Source organism: Zonotrichia leucophrys, chromosome 3 (genome assembly GCF_028769735.1).
Source record: "Zonotrichia leucophrys gambelii isolate GWCS_2022_RI chromosome 3, RI_Zleu_2.0, whole genome shotgun sequence".
NCBI lineage: Eukaryota > Metazoa > Chordata > Aves > Passeriformes > Passerellidae > Zonotrichia > Zonotrichia leucophrys.
Window position 1 is genome coordinate 84,135,467 of NC_088172.1, and position 24,964 is coordinate 84,160,430.

Here is a 24,964-nt window from a genome sequence, read left to right on the forward strand (position 1 = left end):
CCCCGCCCGCCCAGCGCGGCCGCGGGAACGGGCGGCGGGCACGGCCTGGTGGCCCCGCCCTCCTCTCAGCGCTGCCCAATCAGAGGAGGCGGGCGCAGCCCTCCGCGCTCTCCACTGGCCAATGAGGGCGCGCGGCGCGCTTGGCGGGCTGGAGGTTTGGCGGGAGCTGGCGCCGTGCGCCCCGGCCGTGTTCCCGTTGCCATGCTGTGCCGCGCGCTGCTCCGCCGCGCCGCCGCCGCGCCCGCCCGTGAGTACCGCGCCTTGCCCCTGCCACCGCCACCGCGCCTTGCCCCTGAGTACCGCGCCATGCCCCTGAATACCGCGCCTTGCCCCTAAATGCCGCGCCATGCCCCTGCCACCGCCACAGCGCCTTGCCTCTTAAGTACCGCGCCTTGTCCCTGGCACCGCGCCTTGCCCCTGCATACCGCGCCTTGTCGCCGCCGCCACCGCGCCTTGCCCCTGCCACCGCGCCTTCCCACACCCCCTCCCGTCCCCATCCATCCCCGGCCGCCCGCACAGCCGCGGCGGCCGCCTCGCGGCTCGTGGCGCCCGAGCCTGCGGTGTCTGAGGCGCTTACGGTCCGTCTGTCCCGTTGTAGGTCCGTGCTCAGCGCTTCCCCTGCAGCATCTCTTGGAGGGCTACCAGTGCAGCCGAGAAGATGATCACCTGTCCTACGGGCAGACGGGAATGCCGGTCCCTCCTTTCGGCTGCGCCTTTTCTACAGGTAAAGTCACCTCCTGAAAGCCCTTTTGCGGGGCCGGGGTATGGGCTCTGTTGTTTTAAAGTGAGCTTACTCCTGCAGTGTGCTTGCTCCTACACGTGATAAACTTTGGATCGTGGTGCACCTAGATACCGATGGAAAGTTTTCCCTCCGAGAAGCAACTGTAAAGCTTTTATTTTAGTGTCTCTTTGTTTCATCTGGGTGTGTTTCAAGGTGTGTCCTCTTGGTGACAGTGTGAGGCTACATAGGTGAAAAACTGGGCTTTGTTCAAAATATATAAAGGCTATAATAGGGTGGAGAGCATTAGGTAGACGTCAGATATGGATGGATGTCACCAGGCTGTGCTGTACACACGGCATTTCCCCATGATGGGGGAAGGGAGTAAGCAATGAAGCTCCTGGATCTTTAGGGCAAAACATCTTCATTTGATGTGCTCTAGTTTTGGCTTGAGACTTTACATTTCTCTAAGGTGGCTTCCTGCTTTTCCAGGTCAGATCACAGAAAATGCTGGAGGCTGTAGATGATAGGTACTCTAGATACAGAAAACTGTAACTGGAAAACTGTTATAGGTGGTGAAAGAGGTGTAATCTCAAAAGTTGCTTCTGGAGCCATTTGATTGCCCATGTATAGTCATTCCTGAATGGAGCATCTAGAAAAAAGGCTTGCCAGTGTTTCTGTATTTTAACACTTAGGTTGCTATGTAAATGCTGTTTATTTCACAGTTTTATATTTGCTGCATTCCCTATTTAAAGCACCTATGGTTTTCACAAAGAGCATGGGCATGATTTTTTATTAGCTACATAATATATTTCAATTTCTTTTCAGCCCCAAATTTGGAGCACATCCTGGCAGTTGCAAATGAAGAAGGGTTTGTTAGACTGTATGATACTGAAGCACAGACCACCAGCAAGCTCATCTTTAAAGGTAGATGTTCTACAGAAGGTGATCTTCATTTGATGTGACAAGTGTGGGATTTGTAGGAATCAAGGAGAGCTTTTTGCAAGTCCTTGAAACATAAATTGTAGGTAGTACTTTATTTCTTCCACATAGTTTGCTGAGTCTTCTTTACAAAGCAGCAGCATGAATGTGCTCTTCAATGAGCAGTAGTAGATGAATTTTTCTGTGTTGTCTTTCATGCCTAAGGCAAACTGTTGACAAGATTTCTGATTTCAGTGTCTGATGTCATTTAGTCTTTTGCAAAACACTATGCTTCAATGCACTGAACTAGTCTTGGCTTTTGCTTTCTTTTTAGAATGGCAGGCTCACTCAAATGCTGTATTTGACCTTGCCTGGGTGCCGGGAGAACACAGAATTGTAAGCAGTTTTTTGCCATCTGACTTTTTTTTTTAATGCTTTGGCAACTGTGTACAGAAAATGACTGAAGCTTTTTATTTTTCCCTCTGAAGGTCACTGCTTCAGGAGATCAGACAGCCAAGGTGTGGGATGTGAGAGCTGGCGAGCTTCTTGGCATATGCAAAGGTCACCAGTGTAGCCTCAAGTCAGTTGCTTTTTCTAGGTTTGAGAAAGGTAAATGTTGATATTGTCTGTTGTCTGGTTTTTCCTTCTTCTTTACCTCTGGCAAAGTACTTTAAGGGTTAAAGGTCTTTGGAAGCTGACAGGTACCAATAGCACAGGCCTGAGCCGTGACCCAGCCAGGAAAGCAAAACTGTCTAGCTGGAACCTGATGGAGTCCTGATGCTAAAATCTGCACATTTCTGATCTTGGGCAAAGATAAGATCTGCTTCCATACCCAAGGGTGTGAATATGCTTTCCATAAGCTGCTTTCTCTACTGGGAGTAAGAAAAGGATAGCAAGAGTAAGGGAACAAATTAAAAAGCATGGCAAAACAATGGCCTGAGTTTTGTATTTCCAGGATTGGCATCCCAAGTGTTGGGACAGGAGAGACAGGTACACTGATGGCATTGTACTGCATTCACTTAATTAAATAAATGCTTTTGGAAGCTAATAACACTTCTTTTCTCTCAGCTGTTTTCTGTACTGGAGGGAGAGATGGAAACATCATGGTTTGGGATACCAGGTGCAACAAGAAAGGTAAATAAACTTTCAGTTATGCATCAGAAAAGCTTGGTGTCTCATGTAAAAGGATTGCTCAGATGGCCTGGTTGGACTGATATTTTTGATTACAATGTAGGCAGCAGAGGATTCTCAGATAACTGTACTGCTTTAGGTACTGTAAGGGGATGGAATAGGTATCTCTGCTACCTATGTATAATGCATTTCTCCACTTTGCAGCAGTCCCAGCTGTGCAGCATCAAACCACAGGCTGGTTTGATAATTCCCTGTGTGTAGGTAAGGAGGTGAGGCTGTACAGAATGCATCCTGCTAGGGCAGTGTAAAAGCAGGTGAGACAGGAGAGATTGCTTAGGTCAGAGCCATCCAGAGGGGTGAGGAAAAGCTGGAAAGACTCCTGCCAGCATAGGAAGGAAGGTACAAAGTGTAGAAAAAAAGAGCTTGTGAGTGCTGGTAGCAACTGAATATATTGTGGGAACACTTACTATGAAGATGATGTGAGCTCATTCTGCTCCTCTTTGTTTCCTGGAGCTTTTCCTTCTCCAGCCCCTTCCCCTTACGCCATTTCCCAGTTCCCTGCCCTGTCACAGCAGTTTCTTTGCCTGTCTTGCTCTTCCATCTGTCCCAGATTTCCTGGCTTTTCAAACAGGCCAGTGAAGGAAAAGTTGACTGACTCCACATGATTGAAGTGGAAGTTGTAGGAAAAGAAATAGAAAAGTTCCCTTACTCTAGTAAGGCAGTACATTTCACAAGGTATCAGACAAAAGGCTGAACATGAAAATATAAAATAGAGTGGAAAAGCACCGGGCATGTTCCAGTGAGGCAGTTCTGCTTGGGATGAGGTGGGTTGAACACTCCAGATCAGGATTCATGTGAAAAAAAGACCAAGGGGTAGCATTTTCCAAAGGCAGCCTGCCTAGATCAGCTTTAGTTTCATTGTCCATGCTACACTGACCTCTGGGTTTTTGCAGTGTGTTCTTCTCAGTGGTTTTGTATGTAATTAGTTTTTGTTTTCAGAATACAGTAATAATTTTCAAGCTTAAACTAAGCCACCTTTTAGGTCTAATCCCAAGCTGATGTCTGTTTTATTAAAGTGATAGCAAAATTGCATGTAAACTAATAATTGAGATGTCTTTGATTTCTTTCAGATGGCTTTTACAGACAGGTAAATCAAATCAGTGGAGCACACAACGTGGCTGACAAGCAGACTCCTTCCAAACCAAAGAAGAAGAGGCAGAACCTGAGAGGACTTGCTCCCTTGGTGGTGGGTGTCTGGGCAAGAAACAAAATGTCTCTTCTGGGGACAGTGTTATTCACAGAATTCTTCCTAAGCAAATAGAGTGAGAAATATGTGGTTTGTACATGGTAAATACTTCCATTTATCTTTGCAGAGATGAGGTTTTTTTGTCATGGTCATTTGCAGTGGCTAATTTTAGACATTGTTTAGTTGCCTAACAACCCACGGGCCATAAAAGCCAACTTTGGGCAAATGCTATATGAACATATATGTTGGTTTTTTTTCCCCTCCCCAGGGAGGAAAACATTCCCTTTTTGAGGGGAGAGATAGGGAGAGTTGTACATTTTTTTCTGTCTTTTTTTTGCCCCCTTAATTTGACCAGACAAATTACTGCCTTACTGGAGTAAGACCTGATCATTTTTGATCTATTAGGCCTTGGGATGAAGGCAGCTCTCTTATCTGTGAGCTGAAAGATGTAATCTCAAACTGCTGCCCAAACACTTATCTCTCAGTGGCAATTTCACTGGAGGGAGTGTTCAAAGCATTGTTGTGTCCTAAATGACATCTGCTGTTTCTGTGTTCTGCTGCCTGCCTAGGAGGAGGTTTTCCCTGCATTCACATGGCCTTGAACTAAGATCTCGCTGACCTTAAAAGAAAATAAAGTTCTTTTTTCTTCTCTTTTTAAGGATTTCCAGCAGAGTGTAACTGTGGTGCTGCTTCAAGATGAGCATACTCTTATCTCTGCAGGAGCTGTTGATGGGTAAGGAAGGAGGATGCCTGCTTTCCTGTCTATTCTGTGTGCTCAGTGGCATAGAAACATTGGGAGATTTTCTCTCTAAGATCACTCAGTGGCCAACAAGGCCTAGAGCTACTGCTGGGTGGAATCAACAGCTATGCTGCCAGCTTGCATTGACTTTACTCCCTTGCTGGAGATTGCAGTACTGGACAAACTGTGATATGTGGTAAATGCTCATTTTAGTCTTAGCTGTGGGGCAGAATGAGAGCAATTCTTCTCTCTCTCCATTCTCATGGACCTATGAGACCACACATAGACAGACTATTGTTAGACAGCCTGTATGGGTGTGGGTGGGTGGTCAGGGCCTGGACATGTGTAGGCATGCTTGAGAAAATGTTGCTTTGAGTTACAAAAGATGCATTCTCTTAGGTGCCAGATCCCTTGCAGCATCTTGGAGCTTGAGCAAACTCTCTTAATGATCAGCATGGAAATGATCCTCTTAGACTTGATTCTTTAGCAGGTTCAATGTGGTCAGAGCCTTTCTGCGGCAGATAAGATTGACTCTCTTGCCTATGGTTCATGACAGAGACTTGCTCCCACAGAGCAAGCAAAAAAATTGGAAGACTTAATTTTTAAAACTACAAACCAAAACTAGTCATCAGGAGTATAAATGCATCCATGTGTTTCCTTTTACTAACTGGAGGAAGTTGGCTTCTAGGCTCTTGTTCTGTCTTGTGTTAGTTCCAGAAGGCAGTGCTGCCTCCTCACCCATGGCCAGCAGAGCAATGTTTGGCTTTCAGCACAGCTCTGCTCCTGCTCAGCTGTTGTCTCCTTAGCACTGACACTCCTCAGTCATGAGCACCCTGATTTCTGTGCTCCTAAAGGAGCATGGGAAGGGAAGTGAGGAAGCTGAAGGCACTGGTGCTTTTCTCTTGCAGCGTGATCAAGGTGTGGGACCTGCGCAGGAACTACGCTGCCTTCCGCCAGGACCCGCTGCCCCTGCGCTCCTTCTGCTACCCTGGGACCAGCACTCGCAGGCTTGGTGAGCACTGCACGTGCTATAGTGCAGAGAGAGTTTAACAAGTACTGTCTGTGACATTTCTTATCTTTATAGCCAATTGTTGATCAGACTGGCAAACTCTGCAGGGTATTTTCATTGCTAATATAAATTTTCAATGATAAAAATGTGCAGAAGCTTCAGCAGTGCATTTTCATAAACAGAGTGGAGAAAAGTAGAGCTCTTGATGAGGAATTTAGCTAGTCATTTTGATACGAGTAAAATTCAGATTGAACTTTATTTGTATTGTATCTTGCAAAGACAACAGACTGGACTGGGTTTTTTTATTATCACCTCTTGAAACTGCTATCAAAAATGATAGTACACTTGTCCATGTTTCTCTGTCTTCTTTGTACCTTTAATACCTTACAATGCTCTGATGCAACACAGTAATTCCTGATGATTTGTCTGATCAATGTGGTAATGGTCAGTGTCATTCCAAGGAGATAGTTGTGAAATAATTTGCCTGAAGGGAAAGATTTTTCTTGAACCTGAATCACTAGCAAATCAGAGAATTGTTTGTTCTACCAAAGCATGAGCATCTTTATTTTTCATCTCTGCTTCTACAACTGGTTGTTCCTGTTATCTGTTTGAAGCTATCACATAAATCACTTGCCTGTTCTGAAGGTGCAATACCTTTCTAAATCCTTTCCCTGAATCCTCATGAGAAAATGTAGATGCTATTGTAGAAACATTTCTTCCTCAGCAAGTGCTGTGTCAAACATAGAAACTTTACCATGACAATCTCATACATGTTACAGATCCTTTCCAAATTTCCTTCTCTGGGTATTTCTTTGAGACTATTTCTTTTCCAATTTTTGTTTTTTTCTGAAGAACTTCTCTCTTTCTCTGTAGGATATTCTAGCCTGGTTTTGGATTCCACTGGTGCTAATCTGTTTGCTAACTGCACTGATGACAGTATCTACATGTTCAATATGACAAGTTTAAGGACCACTCCAGGTAAGCATGAAATCTGTGGAAATAGCTGCAAAAAGTGTAGATGTTACAAAGCCTAGAAAGGCAAGTGTGTCTCTCTGACAGAGAGACATGGACCAGGTTCAAAGCTTGAAGGAAACCTATTCCATGCTCTCATCTCCAAAGCTATGCAGGACAGATCCACATTTTATGTTAAGCCATCCACATGAAATTAATGGCAGATAGAGGTTCACCGAGACAGAGACTGATGGTAGTTTGCCTGTTAGCTCTAGTTATCCAGTGAGGAATGCCTACTATGCAGCCTGAAGCAAGTTTGAATCCTCTGCTTACTGGCAGTCACTGGTTTGTCAGACTTTTAGATATGAATCCACTCAAAGTGATCACCTGATATCTTCAGATATTTTAAGGTGTCTTTTCAATTTAACTTATACCACAATTTCTGGAAGAAAGGATCCCCAGCATATTGAGGTGCCTCATCCTTTTGGTTTCCTTCAGCTCTGCAGCTTTGACCTTTACATGCACAAGATGGCCCTGAGCCTTTGGTGCATGAAGCTGCTTTGCCATAGGCCCGTGGCAAAACTTGTTAGATGCATTCCAGGCAGACACATAATTCATTTCCCATTTCCTTTTCTCAGTCTCTCAGTTAACTGAAATGAAATGAACAATGTGTCCTTCTGTCTGCTCAGGAAGGCAGTCTGGTGGGTGGGAACACTTCCAAAGTGGAGAATTGCTGTGATTAGTAAATGTTAACAGCTTGGTTGTGAGGTTAACCCTGGCTGCTCTGTGGGGATGTGCTGTCTGTCCTGTCCCTCACAGGAGCAGGCTGTGGCCAGTGCAGCCCTCGGGCTCCTCATGGTGCTCTTGTCTTGTGTGTGCAGCCATGTGCAGGCCCGTGCTCCAGCTGGATGCAGCTCCTGTGCAGTCCCATGCTCCAGCTGGATGGAGCTCCTGTGCAGGCCCGTGCTCCAGCTGGATGGAGCTCCTGTGCAGTCCCGTGCTCCAGCTGGATGCAGCTCCTGTGCTGCCCTCTGCTCCAGCTGGGTGGAGCTCCTGTGCAGCCATGTGCAGCCCTGTGCTCCATCTGGATGCAGCTCCTGTGCTGCCCTGTGCTCCAGCTGGATGCAGCTCCTGTGCTGCTCCTTGGGCCGCCCTCAGCAGAGGACAGCACCCTCCCTCCCACCCTTGGCTGCCCTCAGCAGAGGGCAGCGCCCCCGCCCACCCCTGGGCCGCCCTCACCACCCCCTGGGCCGCCCTCACCGCGGCTGCAGCTGCTCCCATGCAGCCCTGGGATGGCTCTAGTTCGTCAGGAAATCCTCCTGTAACAGCACTTGCTGCCCGCTTTAGGAGGGATTCGCTGTCTGATGGCCCCTGCACCGGGAGAGCTGTGGGCAAAAAAATCAAAGGGTCTTGCAGCTCTTCAAAGGCCACCGAAGGCGGCCACATGTCCTCTTGGTCTGTGGGCTGTTTCCTTTGTGAGAGCCACTACTGAAACAGGGCTGGAGGAGAGCCCAGCCTGGGCTGCCCTGGGAGCCCTGTGCCTTGTGCCCCATGAGGGGACAGGACATGGTGCAGCCAAGCACTCAGATCACACTCAGCTCTCCTGCCATTGGAAACCATTGTGTTAGGGCCATGTCAGCCATTTGGGATGATGGTCTCAAGGCTTTAGCAAACACTACTGAGGCTTTAAATACTGGAGAGCATGAATGATAAAATGCAAGTTTTATTGATGAAATAAAGCTTCTGGCAATGGGAGGAAGGAGCAGCCAGTGCCTTTGTTGCCACCTGGCTCTCATGCCAGTAGAGGCCGTTGTGGTACAGCCATGTCAGCCATTTGGGGGGATGGTTTCAGGCCTTTAGCAAACACTACTGAGGCTTTACATACTGGAGAGCATGACTGATGAAATACAGGTTTTATTGATGAAATAAAGCTGCTGGCAGCAGGAGGAAGGAGCAGCCAGTGCCTTTGTGCCACCTGTGTGGAAGAAGGCTCCTGCTGCAGGACTGCCCTTGTTGATGGAGTGGGACTGGTGATGGTGGTTGAGGGAGAAAGAGACAAGGAACCTGAACCAGAGGAGTGGGGCAGCCCAGGTGAGGGCTGAGCCTGCTTGTCATATGGGTCAAGGTTGAGCTTTAATGAAACAGCCATTGGTTTGTTTGGGAAGCCTGAAGGGCTCCAGTTGAATAAAGAAAACTTCCTGCTGCCAGAACCCCAGAGCAAGGGAGCAGTGCAACCACTTTCTCCAAAGGATAAGTGGCTAGGCAGGAAAAGCCTGTAAGATCAGCCCTCCTTGTACAACTGACTCCAGGGCTATGCATTGAGTGGGGCTTTTACTGAGGTTTGTGTTTTATTTTCTCTTCACAGTGGCAGTTTTCAGTGGACACCAGAATTCCACCTTTTACATCAAATCCAGCACCAGCCCAGATGACCAGTTCCTGGTCAGTGGCTCGAGTGACTGCAATGCCTACATCTGGAAGGTGAGGCAATGGGGGCAGCTGCTTTTGCTTTTCATGTTCACATAGAACACTCCTCTTACTTCCCAGTCCTTCCCAGAGCAGCGTGGGGTTAGCTCCTGGCATGTTGTGCCTGGAGTGTGTATGTTGCTGTCAAGGCTTCGTGTAATTGTTTAATGTAAAACAGAGCTAACCTCCTGCCATCAGTACATCTCTCATCACTGCTGCTTATTGCAAATTGCTGTTCTTAATCTGGTTTTAATGGGCATTAAAATCCTTTTTCAGTCCTGTTGATTCAGGCAGCTATGACAAGTAGACAGACAGTTCTCAGTTCATAGTTAGCAACAGAGCACATTAGCAGAAACCTAAAAGTTTAATTGTTTTAAAGGGCACACTTTCCCTCCACCTCTCCCTTTTCCGGCTCTGCTTCAGACATAGCTTTTTCTCATGCCTAATTTACAGTAGTTAAAGCCTCTGTGTTACAGCAAGGGCTCACCAGAGCTTTCAGCAAAATTCCAAAGCACTGTCTGACAGCTGAGGGCTTTCGTCACTTAACATCTTGCAGGGACGTGTAGGAAATGCAAATGTCACCAAGATAGTAGCAGGCACCTCAGAATAAGGCATGCCTCAAGTTCTGCTCTTCATGTTCTCATAAGGGAACAGAGTGAACTTACTGAAGCAGAACAGACAGAAAGCACAGGTGACTGCCTATTACAGTTTTGGGATAACTTTTAGGGAATGTTGTTTAGGGCATGTCCATCCATTTCACAACGAGTTTGAGAGTAAAATACACACCTCTCAGAGGAGCGGGCCAGCCTGCTGAGGCTGTGGTTTGAGCACGTAGCCTCTTTATTTTGGAGAGCACTTGGGAGCAGCTGGGTGGCTCACTCAGTGGGGGCAGGAGTGTGGTAGCAGGATTGCTGTGCCAAGTGGTGTCATTCTAACCTTCCTCGTGTTCTGTGCAAATTCAGCAAAAATGCCTGTGTGAACTTGACTTGCACATTCTGCATTCATGTGTTTTGTACTCTCTTGGAGCAAAGGCTGGGACTCAGTTGAGAGTATTCAAGGATGTCATTATATCTCAAAATTTAAGCATTTGAGCACATTTAAAATGCATTCATGTAGGGAAGGCTTCTGTTGCTATCACATATGAGTGACAGATCGTATTGCATATTTATAAAATAAATCATCAGATGATTACTTTTTATTTTAATACCATAGTCATATTAGAAAGTGGGACTTCCAGTGCATTTGTCTCTTTCAAGATCTGTAGTATTCAGAGGCTTCTTAATTGAAATGTTGACAGATTTGTCTCTGAAACATATGTATCTTTTCATGGCACGAGGACTTACTATGCTGTGAAGAAAACCATGGTTAGATGATGCATGAGTAGTTAACAGGTGATATTATAAGGACCTAAATGAAGAGCTCTCTCTGTATATAGAGAGGAATGAAATGCAGAGGAATACCTTTTCCACTTAAAAGATTTCTTTGAGAAACATTTGCAGCAGTGCTAAATTTGTATTTGAGTGAGAACCACTGTGGATAGAAGTTACTGCTGACAAGGATGCTGTTTCAGTCTATTTTCATCTACAAGTCACTTCCAGGCAACAAATACTTCTTTTGTTGTGTTAGGTTTGGTTTTATTTAAATTAGAAGTTCATCAATTGATGAACTCTCACTCTTGAACGACCATAAGATTATACAAGCTGAAGAGCAGAGAGGTTTTTCTCCACAAAGATGGTACCTATCTGAGGTACCTTCCTGGTAATAAAACAATACCATTTGTAGATTGTGCTTCCATTGTTCTTTCAATCCTTTGATGTGGATCAGTCCCAGGAAACCATATCAAGTTGTGCTTTGGTGTGTCCCAGCCCTGGACTGGAGGTGCTTCTGTATCATATGGTGCACAAAGCCATAGACACCATTTTAGGCTGCATCTTGAAAATGGATCTAACAGCTGTTTCCAGTGAGGAGAGTAACTAAAAAAGGTCTCATTTCCTAGGTTTCTCTTTTTAACCTTTCCACAATAGGCCTCACTTCCCCAACAATATCCTGTCAATTCTGGCGCAACAAGTAGCCTGTGCTGGGGCTAATCCTGACTTACCATGCAGACTGCCTGACAGTCTTCTGCCAAACACATGGGCACAGCCATAGCTCTGCCCTCCTCTTCACTTCACAGGAATAGTATAGTTCATTTAATTTACACTGCTATAGTGTAAAACCACCATGTCCTAGAAAGAGTAATTCCTTTCCTTCCAGCAATCAGAGGCTACTGGACCACTGTTTTAGCTGCTATGAATGTATAATAGCAAGACTGCTATTAACTGTAAGTGAAGGTGTTCTCTGCACCAAGATCTCCTGTTTATTCCCTAAACAGGGATCTGTTCATTCCCTTAGTCATTTATGCAAATCCCCTTGATAAATCTCCCTCATAATGTCACATCAATGATGGTGACTCACAGCTCCAGAAAGGATTGCCTGCTGAAAGCAAGCAAAACTGTGTGTGTTCATGTGTGTGTGTTTTCTTCTTTGGGCCACTTAGTGCTGGCTTCAGCTCTGTCTGTCACCTACAGGAGCTGGAGTCAAAGATAAGTAGCAATACAGGAGAAAGATTTTTATGAAGAGTGTGAGAGAAGTGGAGATCAGTTGAATGGATGTGAGTTATTGAGAGAACTTTCCTATGAATCTTAAGAGGGTCTCTGGTCCAGCTGATTGATTGGAGAAGGAACAGGCACTTGGCAGTTGCAGAAATGCCAGTTCTGAAGCCAGTGGAGGTTCATCTATGAGATTTTGTTGGCAGTGGTTTCGTTTTTTTAATAAACCATTGACCTGTAATTGGGACATTGGTAAAATAGCAGCAGAATATATTTGCCTAACCTGCTTAAAAATATGAGTTCCCAACATCTTACCTGGAACAGGTAGAGCTATTTAAAATGTTTGTGTCATGTTTTGGACTGTCAACTCTGGAGGCAGAATTCCTGTGAGGAGCAGGAATTGAACAAGTGTTTCCATGAACTGCTTCTTAGGACTTCACAGGCTGAGAGCATTTCACACAGGAAAGATGGGAAGTATCCATATGCTTCACAGGTGGGATATGGGGTTTTTCTTGGAGATGTACATTAGGCTGTGTGCCTTCTGACTGTTTGCCTGTTTTTCTGTGGAATTTTTAAGGTTTCTGAGCCCAGCCTTCCTCCACGGGTACTCCTTGGTCACTCTCAGGAAGTTACCTCCATTGCTTGGTGTCCTTCAGACTTCACTAAGGTTTGTCTTCTGCAAAATGGTTTTTACTGGGAAACAATAGGTGTGATGTGACAACATCTGCTTTTCAAAATGACAGCAGCATTTGTTGTTTTGGGAGGAAATTTTTAGTCAGTCAGTTCTAAAATGTTCATTTAGGAGACAGTAATCCACCCTTGTCATATTAGCACAATGTATCAGAACCTTTTTATTATTTCCAAATAATTTTGGCTAATTGAGAAATCCTAAGAAATTGCAAATCAGTAAAGACCTCTCCTGATGAGAGCTTGATACTACCTATAAGAGAGAAGACAATGAAATAATTTAATCAGGGCTTTAATAAGCCAAAGGCTTGTTTTGTTGTGCAATATTCACATTTTCCTTTCCCTCGGACCATTGATACATCTGCTAATCTTGTACAGAGTGACAAGAAGTTCTGAATGCCCTTTAGAAACATATGGACTCTTTTCACTGTGACCTCTTTTCAAAATCTGAGCTGCTTTTATGACAAAAAGAGCCTCCAGTGAAATCAGGTCAGTAGCTATGCACCAGGTGTCACTGAAAGGAAAACAACTGGAGTAGGAAGTTGGCTCAAATGTTTGGCCTAGCTCAAAACTAGAAATAACCCTGAAAAATCCTGAGCAGTGTCCTAAGGACAGCCAGAGTTCCTTCCACCCCACAATGTTAAAGAAGTCAGCTTCTTTCCCTAGCTTCCATTGCAGCACCAGGGCTTCACAAAAGCATTACAGTGTAGGAGGGTGGGAGTCTTGCAGGGAGACATCAGGAATTATTCTCATTGTGCAAGATGCACAACATGAGAACTGACATTTCACATAAAATCTGTGATCTAGAGGTAGCCCAGCATCCTGTTCATGATGTGTTGGAAATGCAAACCAATTCAGCCTTTCAAATTGTTACTGACACAGGGAAGAAATAGGCAGCCATTGTTCAGATGCCAATGCATGAGGAAAAGTGGAAAATATGGAGCTAACACAGGTCAGGAAGCTGCTTGGTGTGATACAAGGAGCAAAGTTGCTTTTGGTAAGGACAACATTGGTGTGACAAAAGTCAGAGTAGAGACACTTGCCCCAATCTGATTGCTGTGAACTTTCACCACAGCATTTCTTTTTTTTTTTCTACTGGTTGATTCCCTGCTGAGTTGCCAGCTAATCTGCCTGACGCTAGCCATAAAGTGTGGGTTAGATGGGTGCTGCTTCTTTGGTCAGGATTCCAGGGATCTTTTTGGAGCATGTGATGCTGCAGCAGGACTCTAGAGCTGTGTTCCTGGCAGAGTTGGGTTCTCTGCCAGGTGCTGCTGACATCTGACTCTGGAGAGATAGCACAGCTCAGGCAGCAGCCATCCAGTGTCACCTTCTTGGTGTGCTGCAAATGTTTCTCCCCAGGCAGAAGATGTCCTCAGCAAAGGAGGCAGATTAAGGTGCAGGTGCACAAAGGGTCGTGGCTGCTTTTGTCTACCAAGGGCTGGAAATCCCAAAATGTGCCGTGCTCTGAGCAGAGCATTGTCTTACATAGCCATGCAAAGCAAATGGTTGGTGGTGGCTGAGATTTCTAGAGCAGAGAGACAAGGGTGCAGCAGCCTTGCCTGCTTGAAAACAAATACTGCTGCCTTATGCAGTAATGAAATAGAGTTGGGTTATTTTTATTGTTTAACGGTCAGTCTTGTACCCCTTCAGCCAAGCTTCACCATCATTCATAGTGGTGTGGTGTGCTGGATGAAGCTGTTCAGTTCACTCAGCCAGTGATCCATAGGATATGCCCTGGTCACTCTAACACACACTTTTATACTTAGATTGCCACGTGCTCTGATGACAACAGTGTGAGGATTTGGCGCCTACAACGTTGTCCTGGGGAAGAGAAATCAGTATCCAGGAAAGCCAACCTGGTGGGCTGGGTCACTCAGAAGAAACCAGACGAACAGCATGGAGCAGGTAAGGCCCCTGAGCTGAGGAACCTTGCTCTGCAACACAGCTGCTGAATTTTGTCTGTTCTCTGTACCAACAAAAGCCTTTGGCTTGTCTTACTAGCCTTCTGAGGTTTTTGTCATATTGGGCAATTACTCATATAGCCAGACAAGCACTTCTACATGTAAATGCTTCTGCCATCAACAGGACAAGCTGGCTGAAGTAGCTCACAAGTATGGCAAAGTCTGTCAAAGCAGATATTCATTGACACAGCTTGCTGGGCAGCCAGATCTTCAGCGGATTTTGGGCAGGGTTTGATAATTGAACAGCTGAAGGAGATGTCACTTAAGGAGCAACAACTCACTTTTTTTTAATTTTCCTATCAAGTACTAACCAAGAGCAGTAAGATCATGTGCCTTTTCTAGTTTGGTAGTTTACCCAGCAAAGGGTTGACAGCACATGTAGAGCCTTGGAACTCTGACCTGTTTGCTTCTGCCCATAGCTGAACTGTGCACAGAGTTATTTCTCAGGTGCAGTTATCAGTGTTGTCTCTCTTTCTTCAGCTTCAGTCAGTGCTACTCACCATATACAGCCAAATGAAATGCTGTGTAGTGAAAGTACTTCAAAAAAACATGTAGACAATTGTGATGATTGTAATGTCCCAGAATTAATCATCTATTCATGAGTGAACAAATGCAGTACCTTTCTACAAAGCCTGGGCACTCAGACAAGTTGTGCAGCATGCTCTGAGCCAGCAAGCAGATGTGGGCTCTCTAGAGAAGGGGGTCACTAAGCAGGTGACTAGAGCAGAAGAAAGGAAACCTGGTCATAATATTACCTTTGATTTGTCTGTAACCTGCATTTTGTTGCAGTAGAGTAGGTGAAAGGAGGAGGTGCCCTTCCCCCAAAGTGAAGTAAGATGAGCTTCTCTGTAGAGTAGCTCTGAAACTGAGAATACAATGGCTTCCCAGCAGCTGCTGCTGTGACTTCCTGCATTCCACCTATCTTTCTGAGCCACCCTCCAAATGAATTTCATCTTGGCTAGCACAAATAAAGGCTGAAGGTCTCCAAATCCCACTAATGGGATAACATTACCTCTAACCTTTTGCCAGTGAGTAACAAGTCTAGCAGGAAGTTTGCAGGACAATGGGAGAGAGAGTGCCAGGACCACTACATAGCTGGTAATTGTTTTGTATTTTGAGCCTCCTCAGAGAGGGCTCAAAAATATCTTTGTGTCCTAGTGAAAAAATAGAAGTAAGCATAGGTTTAGACCAAAAACATGAGATCTAAAGGATCTTATACACTAAGACTTTACAAGTCAGCTTTGGCAATAATACCAGAAAAAATTACTTATTTCTCCTTGCTCTTGCTGCATGAAAGTAACACAGGAGGGAAGAGGAAGTACACAGACACTGCAAACACAAGAGCAGGCTTCCTGCTGACCTTGGCTCCTGAACACAAAACACGTGCTGGTAGAATATAGGAGTTATCTGCAGAGACTAATTCAGAGCTGGCAAGCAGAGGACTATTTCAGACCTGCTGAGATGAATCTAGGTAGTTCCCCACCCATTTCAGACGAACAAATTTGGAGATTGAGGTTGTGTATTGATTGTTGACCTATTTCATCAAGTGTAGCAACCAGAGTTTCCTCTTTGGCAATTACTTTTGTGGTTTCTGTAAATTGTACTACTTTCTCTGTGGTTTTGTGTAGCCAAATTTCTAGAGCAGGCCTGTGCATGGACAGTTTGTGAGTCTTAAATCTGGAGATTGATAATACCACTCTAGAAGATTTGTGGCAGAGAAGGTAGGAAACATCCAAAATAACCTGCTTTGGTGTGATGCAGGTTGACTGCAGGTATTTGCAGTATTCTACCATGTGCAGTGGCAGCATAAATGGAAACAGCTTCAAACTAGCTTGGTAGAAACCTGAATAATGCATGCAGTCTTAGGAAAAAAAATGCCTGATCTTCATATTCTTTACCTCAGATTTGTGTTTGCTTCTTACCATGACACTCATCCTACTCCCAGGATAACTCTTTTACCATCATCCAGCATGTCCACAGCATAACTTTCAGACCAGTTTGGGATTCAAAGTGCCCATACCCAGCTAGTCATGCAATATTTCTGCTGAATGAATTTGTAGTAATCATTATGGATCAAGAGTTGCTGAGCTTGCTGTTTTCTTCCCCCCAGGAGCTTAGATTTTTGAGTGCAACTAATTTCCCAGCTGAGTTATTATTGTCTTGTAAGTGCTCATTAAACCAAAGATTAGGAGAAGAAATCTTGGCAGTTATATTTGCATAGCCCAGATAGAGGCAAGTTGTTATGAAGTAGCAAATTTTATCAGGAAAGGAGCCTTTAACTCTGTTTTTTGTGTTGAAGTTATGGATAGTGGGATCCTTTAATGTGGGGTCCTATTCAGTTTTGCTCTGATGCAGCAGTACTTGTATTTTGGATACTGGTTAGATAATACAGTGAAAGGGTCAGAAGAGTTTTAGGATGGTACATAACCAGGCCTGTGGGTGCTCACTCAACATGTTGTTTGTGAGACTGCCCAGCACTGTAAAGAACCTGGCAGGTTGTTCACACTAGACTTCCCATTGTTCTAATGAAGTGCTTTATAGTGCAGTGCTAGTGCTCTAGAGTGGGCAGCTGGGATTAGAGCCCCGGTATACACAAAAATTTTAGTGCTCTTGTGCCCAGCAGTGGAAGTGCACAGGGGAACTTAAGGCACTACTCCATTTAATTGCATCACTGTGAGTTAGGAGAATGAGAAAGTATTGGATTTGCTGGGAATGTCCCAACGAAGGCAGGAATGAAGAATCTGACTCCATGTTCTCAGAATGCTAATTTATTACTTTATTGTACTATATTATATTAAAGAATTCTATACTAACTGTACTAAAGAATACAGGAAGGATACTTGCTAAATGCTAAAAGGATAATAATGAAAACTCGTAACTCTCTCCAGAGTTATGACACAGCTTGGCCCTGACTGGCCAAAGAATCAAAACTCACACCAGAATGCAATGAAACAATCACCTGTGCGTAAACAATCTCCAAACACATTCCACATGAGTAAAACAGAGGAGAAGCAAATGAGATAAGATTTCTCTGAGGCTTCTCAGCTTCCCAGGAGAAAAGTCCTGGACGAAGGAATGTTTTCAGAGAATGTGAATGCCGTATGAAAGCAGGCATCTTACAAACCTACTAATGTGTTCCCTGTGGAAGGGGGCTGGAGATTTGAAAAAATTAAAATAACACTCTCTAATATTGCTGCAGACCGAGATCCTTGCTGTGTATGATTCCCGCTGTTGTTAGTGAGGTCCTTATGTCCCTACCTATGACTGGTGTTTTCTGAGTGTTCAAAATTTCTCTTTTACAAGCAGGGACTTTTATATCTTGGCTAGTGAGCTCAGAAGCCACTGTGAAATACCTGCTTGGGAATCATCTGTTGAGAGATTTTATTTCCTTTGGAATTAAGTCCTTGTTCAGCAGGTGAAGAATTTCTCAAGCTTCCCTGGGTGTGGTAAATGGCTACTGGCTCCCTTCTAATACAACACTGCAGAAAGTCCGCCATCAAAAAGACAAGAGAATGAAAGAATGTTCTTCACTAAAAAAAAAAAATCTTTTAAATCTGCAGCCAGTAACACTTGGAGCATTATTTAAATGCTAGGGCATCACAGTGTAAGGCTTCCTTGATACTGTAATTAGCCATGGGACCTGCTTGCAGTACCTTTGTCCATCAGCTCACTTATGGAGCTGTTAAGGATGCAGGGCAGGTGGGGACCAGCCTTTCTGCCAGGCAGTTGTCTGGAAAAGCAAAATCCAAAGCTCCAGCAAGGCTAGATACCCTTGGAAGATTCAAGATTTGTTTTGTCTGTTCTTCTTGGCTGTAGCTCATGTAAGAACTCTCACTACCAAAGAGATAGATGTCAGACATTACACAAATACACTGCATTATGCTTTATCAGTGTGATACAGGATTTTGTAAAGGACTTGTAGCAGTTTAACCAAAATCAGAGGGATTTATACAACTTCTTAGTTCAAAAGGGTATATCTGACCCACAGGGTCAGCACTGATTCATCTCCTGGTTGGAAGAGGTGTTTTTAAAATGACTGTCCTTAATTTGTTGTTCTGTGTTCCTCATCAGCCTACTTCTTTCTCCCCTCCCAGGGCCAGCAGCCAGCCCACAGAGCACTCCTGCCAAGGCCCTGACAGTGGGCAGTGCGTGCATTTCCTCCCCCCGGCCGGCTGCCTGCGCTCCCACGCAGTGCGGAGACCTCCCGCTGCCCTCCTGCACTCCCACTGCTGCTCCCAGCACCCCGGGCGCCACAGCCTCCACCCCAGCCCAGGCACCTGCAGCCAGCCCCTCTGCGTCCCCCAGACCGATCCCTTCCTCCAGGATGTCCATCAAACACTGGGTTACAAGGACTCCCTGCTCTTCTCCTCCAGAAGTGGAGAAAAAGGCTCCTTCTCCTAGAAAAGCCCTGGCAGAAGTCACCCAAGTCACCCAGGGCCTCCTGGAAGCTGCTTGCCCTCCTCAAGTGCCACACTCACAGTTTGAAAAGCGTGCCAAGAGAAGGCTTGACTGCAGCAAGGAGGCTGATGCAGGGCAGAAGTGTCTGCAGGGCTGTAGCTGTGTGACTGAGCTGGACCATGCAGCTAAGAAATCCAAGCTGAATTTATGTCACTTGGTTCCAGACCAAAAGGCTTCTGATGAAGACTCTCTCAGCCTGGCTGACTTCTGTAATCACCATGAAGGCTCCAGCCACAGCCCAAAAGAGCCTTCCCTTTCTGGAAGTCATATTAATCCATCAGGCATTGAAAGTTCCCCCCATCTTTTCAGATCTCCACGTGGGAAAGACACTGAGGTAGTAGATAAAGAGAACAGTTCTCCTGAAAGAAAAAATTGGTTGTCTGCTCTGGGAGAGAAGCTACGGACTGGCAGAGCTGGCAGCCAGAGCACGTCCAGCAGCCCCCTGTCATCCTGCAGCCCTGGTGCCAAGAGACACGAGTCTGGGGCAGTGGCCTCTTCACCAAAAACTGTAAGTAGGGCAGCCAACAACATCCTCATGAAATAAGTTCTTCCTAGCTGCCACTCTTCCTTTGTTTGTTCCCTCCTGCTCAGAAACAGAGAATTATCTGATCCCTGTGACTATGGACAAAAGGGACGATTTCTGGCCTAATAAGCTGGATACATTAATGCTGTTATCTGCTAATCCTCTCCATGCAGGAACAGAATTTTTATGATGTGTCCTTCATTTTCAAGGGACTTAAGCACACAGGAGCTCAGAGATCCTTGCAGCACCCAGCTGGATGTTAGAAGGATGTAGCCATCTTAAATACAGCTCTACTCTGAGAGGCACAATGATGCCAACAGCTTTCCTGGCAGATCTCCTGTTAATGCGATCACCATCACATCTGCCTGTTTATGTTACGGGAAAGCTACTTAAACACTGGAAGAAAGAGCTAAATTCTCTTCCAGCTCAGGTAGCAAAAGAATTTGTTACCCATGTTAAAACTGTGGGGCATTAAATAATGCCTTCAGTTCCTTCTGTGGAAAACTAGAAGAAAACAAGAAGTATGTAAGAGTGAGAGGGCAGGATTTCACCTACATCATCCTACTTTTGGTGTACAGGAAGGCTGGGACAGAGCTCATCCTAGGATCTGAAATTAAAGTTAAGCTTATAAAGCAGCTAAAAATGTTGGCATGATGGCCTAACTACGAAATTACAATTACATTTTCTCAAACAAACCAAACTTGACTTGTCCCTGGACTCCCAAGTCCTCCAGTGTCTTTGTCTGAGTCTCATTTCAGTAAATGTTAGGTAAATTTTCAGTTATCAAATTTTAGTTGTACTCTTGGATATCTGATGCTAAAGTTGTTGCCATCATTGAGGCTTATCTCATTTCTTACCTGATTTCATTCCTTCCAAGGGATGAAATTCCACTTTAATCAGATACAACCTGGGCAAAGCACCAGTCCTGAAGTTATTCATAGCAGCTGGACTCCTCATGTTGGGTTGTACCAAGAAACCTTGGCTATAGGAAACCTACAACTGCTTGTGACTACTTGTGCTTTATGCTGTACATGTTTAAACACAAGACAGAGGGATTTGCCCTGGAGAGAGATTACTATAGAACAATTACCTTTCCTGCCCAGTATGCCCTGATTCAGATTTTGGGATGCTCCTGTGTTGTTCTCATAGCCTGAGGAGATGCCAGGAATACCCAACAGCATTCATTGAATTTGCTGTATCTTGGAAATCTGCAGCTCTCTTACCTGCTGTGGGGAAGCTGAAACTGCAGCTGGAGTGCATTTCTCATGGCAGTGGGACGACCCCAGGATTTAGACAGGGTTTCCTGTAGATAGGAGGCCTCTTCCCTGTGAGACACGTTGTAGTAAAGAACCTTTCATTTACTCTCTAGTTGGGAAGCCGAGCAAATTGGAGCAATGGTGGAGGGGATGCTTTTGATACTCCTGCAGCATATGAGCTGTTCACCTAAAAGTGTTTCAGGCTAATTTTGGTTTTATTTCCTGCTAGGCTGCAGCCACTTCAGTTTCCACGAGGAAGATCTGCACATACTTCCACAGAAAGCCACAGAATGACTGAAGCAGCGTGCAGCACTTGCACCTGAGGGATGCTGACACCAGGCTGTCACAACCAGACTTACCAATGCCAACAACAATGCACCAGGATTACACAATTTGTTGTCAGACCTTCACAGACTTGAGGTTTTAGTCTTCCCATTTTTAAAGTTGTTATCAGTTGAAGTGGGCTGTGTAAAAACAATACTTACTCATGGTCTGTTTCTGACTTAAGGTATGTATTTTTTTATAAACAAAGTATTTTTTACGTGGCAACTGTTCTAGTCCAAAGACAGACACAGCTCTGCTGTGTATTGTTGGCAGGCACATACAGCTTGTCAGTTCATGTTACTAATCTGCTGTTCAAACTGCCACTGCTTTAGAGTAGTGTGTAAATCATTACACTCTCCTGAAAAGTAACTGTTGGAATGTATGTACAGAAATTTGCTGGAGGTACACCTGAGCCTCTTCATGCTGAATGGCATTTCTACAGTTATTCCTCTAGTACTGCAATGACTGCCTGCTTCCAGCAAGGAAGTTAGCTATGTGTTAATTAAATCTAAAAACATTTTAAATAGCCCACATCCATTTAATGGTGACTATGGTGTAAGAAGAGACAAAGTTTTAATCAAGTACATAATGCCTGTACTCCCCTTGCTATCCCCCTTCTTCTCCCACCCTGGAAACTGCTGTATTTACCTACTTAGCTGCCTCTTGAACCATCAGCACTACAGCTCCTAAGACCAAAAGCTTACCACTTTACTGAAATAAAATACTGGCAAGGTGTGTTCACAAAATTAGTTTGATCTGTCCTAAACAGGCATCCCTTAACAGCCCATTGCCAGTCAGCTCTTACAGGTTCAGCCTGTAGCAAAGGCATTAGTAACTGCTTATAACTTAACCTTCATAACAGTTTTATAATACAGTAGTTACAAAATAATACCTTGTAAATTATGGGAGAGAAAACTGACATTTTAGAAAGCACTTGAGAGCATTTACATGTTAATATTAAAGGCTTTGCCATTGTAAGTTGTCCCCAGTGCTGATAGAACAAAGTCACTGAAATGAGATCACTGGCTAATGACACTAATTCCTCAGCCATGCTTTCCCTAGGATCTTTTAGCAGAAGACCTCTATCTTATCTTGTAACATTTACTCTGTTTTCTAGTGCAATCATTCCCATGAACTTCAAAACCAATCAAACCCTTTGAATCCTTATTATGTTTTTTCCACTGCAGAAGAATTGAGGTATATGAAGGGGATATGATTCCACTAACTTATGTTTTCTATCTTAAATTTTAACCTCTACTTTTCAATAACACTGGAAAGTATGGTAGCTGAAAGGGATTAGAAGGAAACAAGCTGGTTTGTATTTTATGTGGTAGATTGTATTTTGCAAGGAAATAAATTACTTGAGAGAAAATGGCTTTTACAAAAGGCATGCTACAGCTATGAAGCAAAAGGAAATGTGTAATGTGCTTTTTTTAAAAAAACAAAAGTAGTTACTATCACGTTGCATCTTTTAGCATGAGCTCTTGTGTACAAATAGGGGCCAGAACAGCTTTCTCTTGTTTCCTGAATTACAGGCCATCATCCTATGAATGCTTCAGGCATTTTTTATAGTTCTTCTTTAAAAAAAAGGATTTTTAAAAAGTGACTACCCGAATAGATCTAGTATCTTAGGCAAAACAGGAATATAAAAAAATCTGCTAGTTCAATTTTAACCTACCTCTGGATATTGAAGTAGATGGAAGTAGTAGAAACATAAACTAAAATTAGTAGTTTTGGGATTTAATTCTGTCTTAATTTCAATTATTATAGCAACTTTGTGGGGTACAATGTGCCTTGCTTCAACCAGACTTTCATGCAGGATTACTCCATGCAGTTTGTAAAAAATGTTGCAGAGTAAAGAGATATGAACCCTATTGAAGTACATGAGAGTTATCAGACACATCAACAATAGGATTTTGTGTTTCTCCACTCTTTCATAGTATTTTACTCTTCCAGAAATGTTCTGCAGCCAAACCACTATGTTCTGTATCTTATAAATGTCTACCTAGAGAGGATATATAGTGATGACTTATCACTTGGATGAATAATATTCCATGGGCATGTGAGATTTTCTTCTTTTATAGAAGATACTTGTTTAGTGGAATGACTTGTTTTGTTTTATGGACCACCAGGCATTTATTTCTTCATCTGAAGGTGGTGTCAACCAGGTTCAGAGTCCAGGAGAATGAACTGGATGATATGTCCAACTGCCTTGACCTTATCTGTGATAAAATCAAAATTGCAAAAGCATGGAAAAATTGCTGATACAAATCATATGTCAGCAAGCTATACCTCCGAGTTTTCTTTCCTTCTAAAGGATTTACAGAAACTCTGACCTCCATGTTTTATAATCCAATTAAACCTTTTCAGATATTACTCCCAAATCCTATATATGTATGTAGATCATGTAGATCCCACCTTATGTATCCTCCAGGTTTTTCCAGGCAGATGATAGTCATTCCTGATGTGCTGTCTCTGTCCTCAGTGTTTACCCTCTGACTGCCAAGTGGGATTTGGGACTGACCGCAGCAGTTCCTGATGGTGCTATATCCATCAGCTGTTGCTGCTGCTCTCTTGGAAGTTGTGCCTCTCCTGCTCAGCTCTGAGCACCCAACCAGTTTGGATTTAGGGCAACTTGACAGCAACTGGGGCTAACCAGCCCTGCTGGGCAAAACTGAGCCGGCACTCCCAGGATCTGCACGGATGCATGGTCAGCAAGCCTGGGCAAGCATTTCTGCTGGGAACAGCACTCACTTAAGAGTCCCCTGGGGAAGCTAACTGCCAAGAAAACCTAAAATTTAATTCCCTCAGTTCCCTGCCTCAGCAGATAGTTATGGACCAAAACCAGGGAGGGGACAGATGTGAGCGTGAGGGGACAACATTGCCACCAAGGGGACTGTGCTGTCAAACTACCTCTTGATGTGTGGAGTTGGCTTCTGGTCTTGTTGGTCAGGGAGTGCTTGGGTCTTCCTCTGGCATGGTTGTTTCTGCAGCCACTGAACATGGCTGGAATCTCCAGTATGGTCCATCTTACCTTGGAGTGTCCACCTTGTAACCTGACTACTGAGGTGGTAGAGAAACGCACCATCATGGCATTGAAAAATGTTCCAGTTGCTTTCTGCATGTGGTATGTCATTTCTTAAAAAGTTTTGTTTAGAAATAGATGTTTTCCAGCCAGGGATTTGCCAAAAGCATTTGGTAGCTGAGTATTCTAGGGTTTAGGTGTAATTCTTCTGAAGAGGCTCCTCAAGGTCAAATATTAAACGTTTTCCATCACCAATATTTATTTTCCAGTAAATGGGAAATGGTGTTCATCTTCAGGTCCCCTACAATCAAATTTAATTCTTTCTCTCCTGAAGCTGACTTAACAGTTTTCCAAGTGGAAATTATCACTCTGTTTCTCTTCACAGAACTCAGAACCCAATGGTTTGCATTTTTCCCTCTCTGATTTATGTATTGCCCAGACTACAAGAAATAAAATACATTGTGCTACTGTACAGTGTCCATGTGTTGTCCTTCAAAGAGCAGCTTTACCCATAACAAACTGCTCTTCTGCTGCACTCCACAAAATGCCAAATACAATGCAAAGCGTGGGTGAAGGGAAAGCAAACATGAAAGAGTCCATATGTAATTTCTTCTGAAATTAGTCAAACATTTCATGTCAGTAGTTTTATACATTAATGCATTGCTGATATGAGGACAGCATGAACCCAGAAGAGAAAAAGCAAAATTGCAATCAAAGATAACCTTTAAATTTTAAGCCTTGGTCTGAATTACATATTTTTCTAATCAGAATAACTAACTTTCCATCTTAATTGGTGCATTATGGAAAAATTCCAGGGACTAAAAGTACAGCAGGAAGACACATTACTCCAGTCTTGTGCAGCTAGACAAAGACTCAAAAATCAGAAAGCATTATGTATAATGAAGTCTGAATACTTTATCTTAATTTTTCAATATAGTATTTTTAACTGCTGGATCTATAACGG

General features: G+C 44.1%; 1 protein-coding gene across 1 annotated transcript; it reads left to right on the plus strand.

Moving 5' to 3' along the window:
• The first annotated feature begins 144 nt into the window (after positions 1–144).
• On the plus strand, positions 145–24,450 carry DTL (denticleless E3 ubiquitin protein ligase homolog). The gene is made up of 15 exons (XM_064707025.1): positions 145–247; positions 599–724; positions 1,547–1,645; positions 1,974–2,035; positions 2,128–2,248; positions 2,708–2,773; positions 3,901–4,016; positions 4,676–4,749; positions 5,664–5,767; positions 6,638–6,742; positions 9,081–9,193; positions 12,344–12,433; positions 14,220–14,358; positions 18,509–19,380; positions 20,881–24,450. The coding sequence occupies exons 1-15, from the start codon at positions 202–204 to the stop codon at positions 20,947–20,949; spliced, it is 2,202 nt and encodes a 733-aa protein (XP_064563095.1). The 5' UTR covers positions 145–201; the 3' UTR covers positions 20,950–24,450.
• Positions 24,451–24,964: the final 514 nt, after the last annotated feature.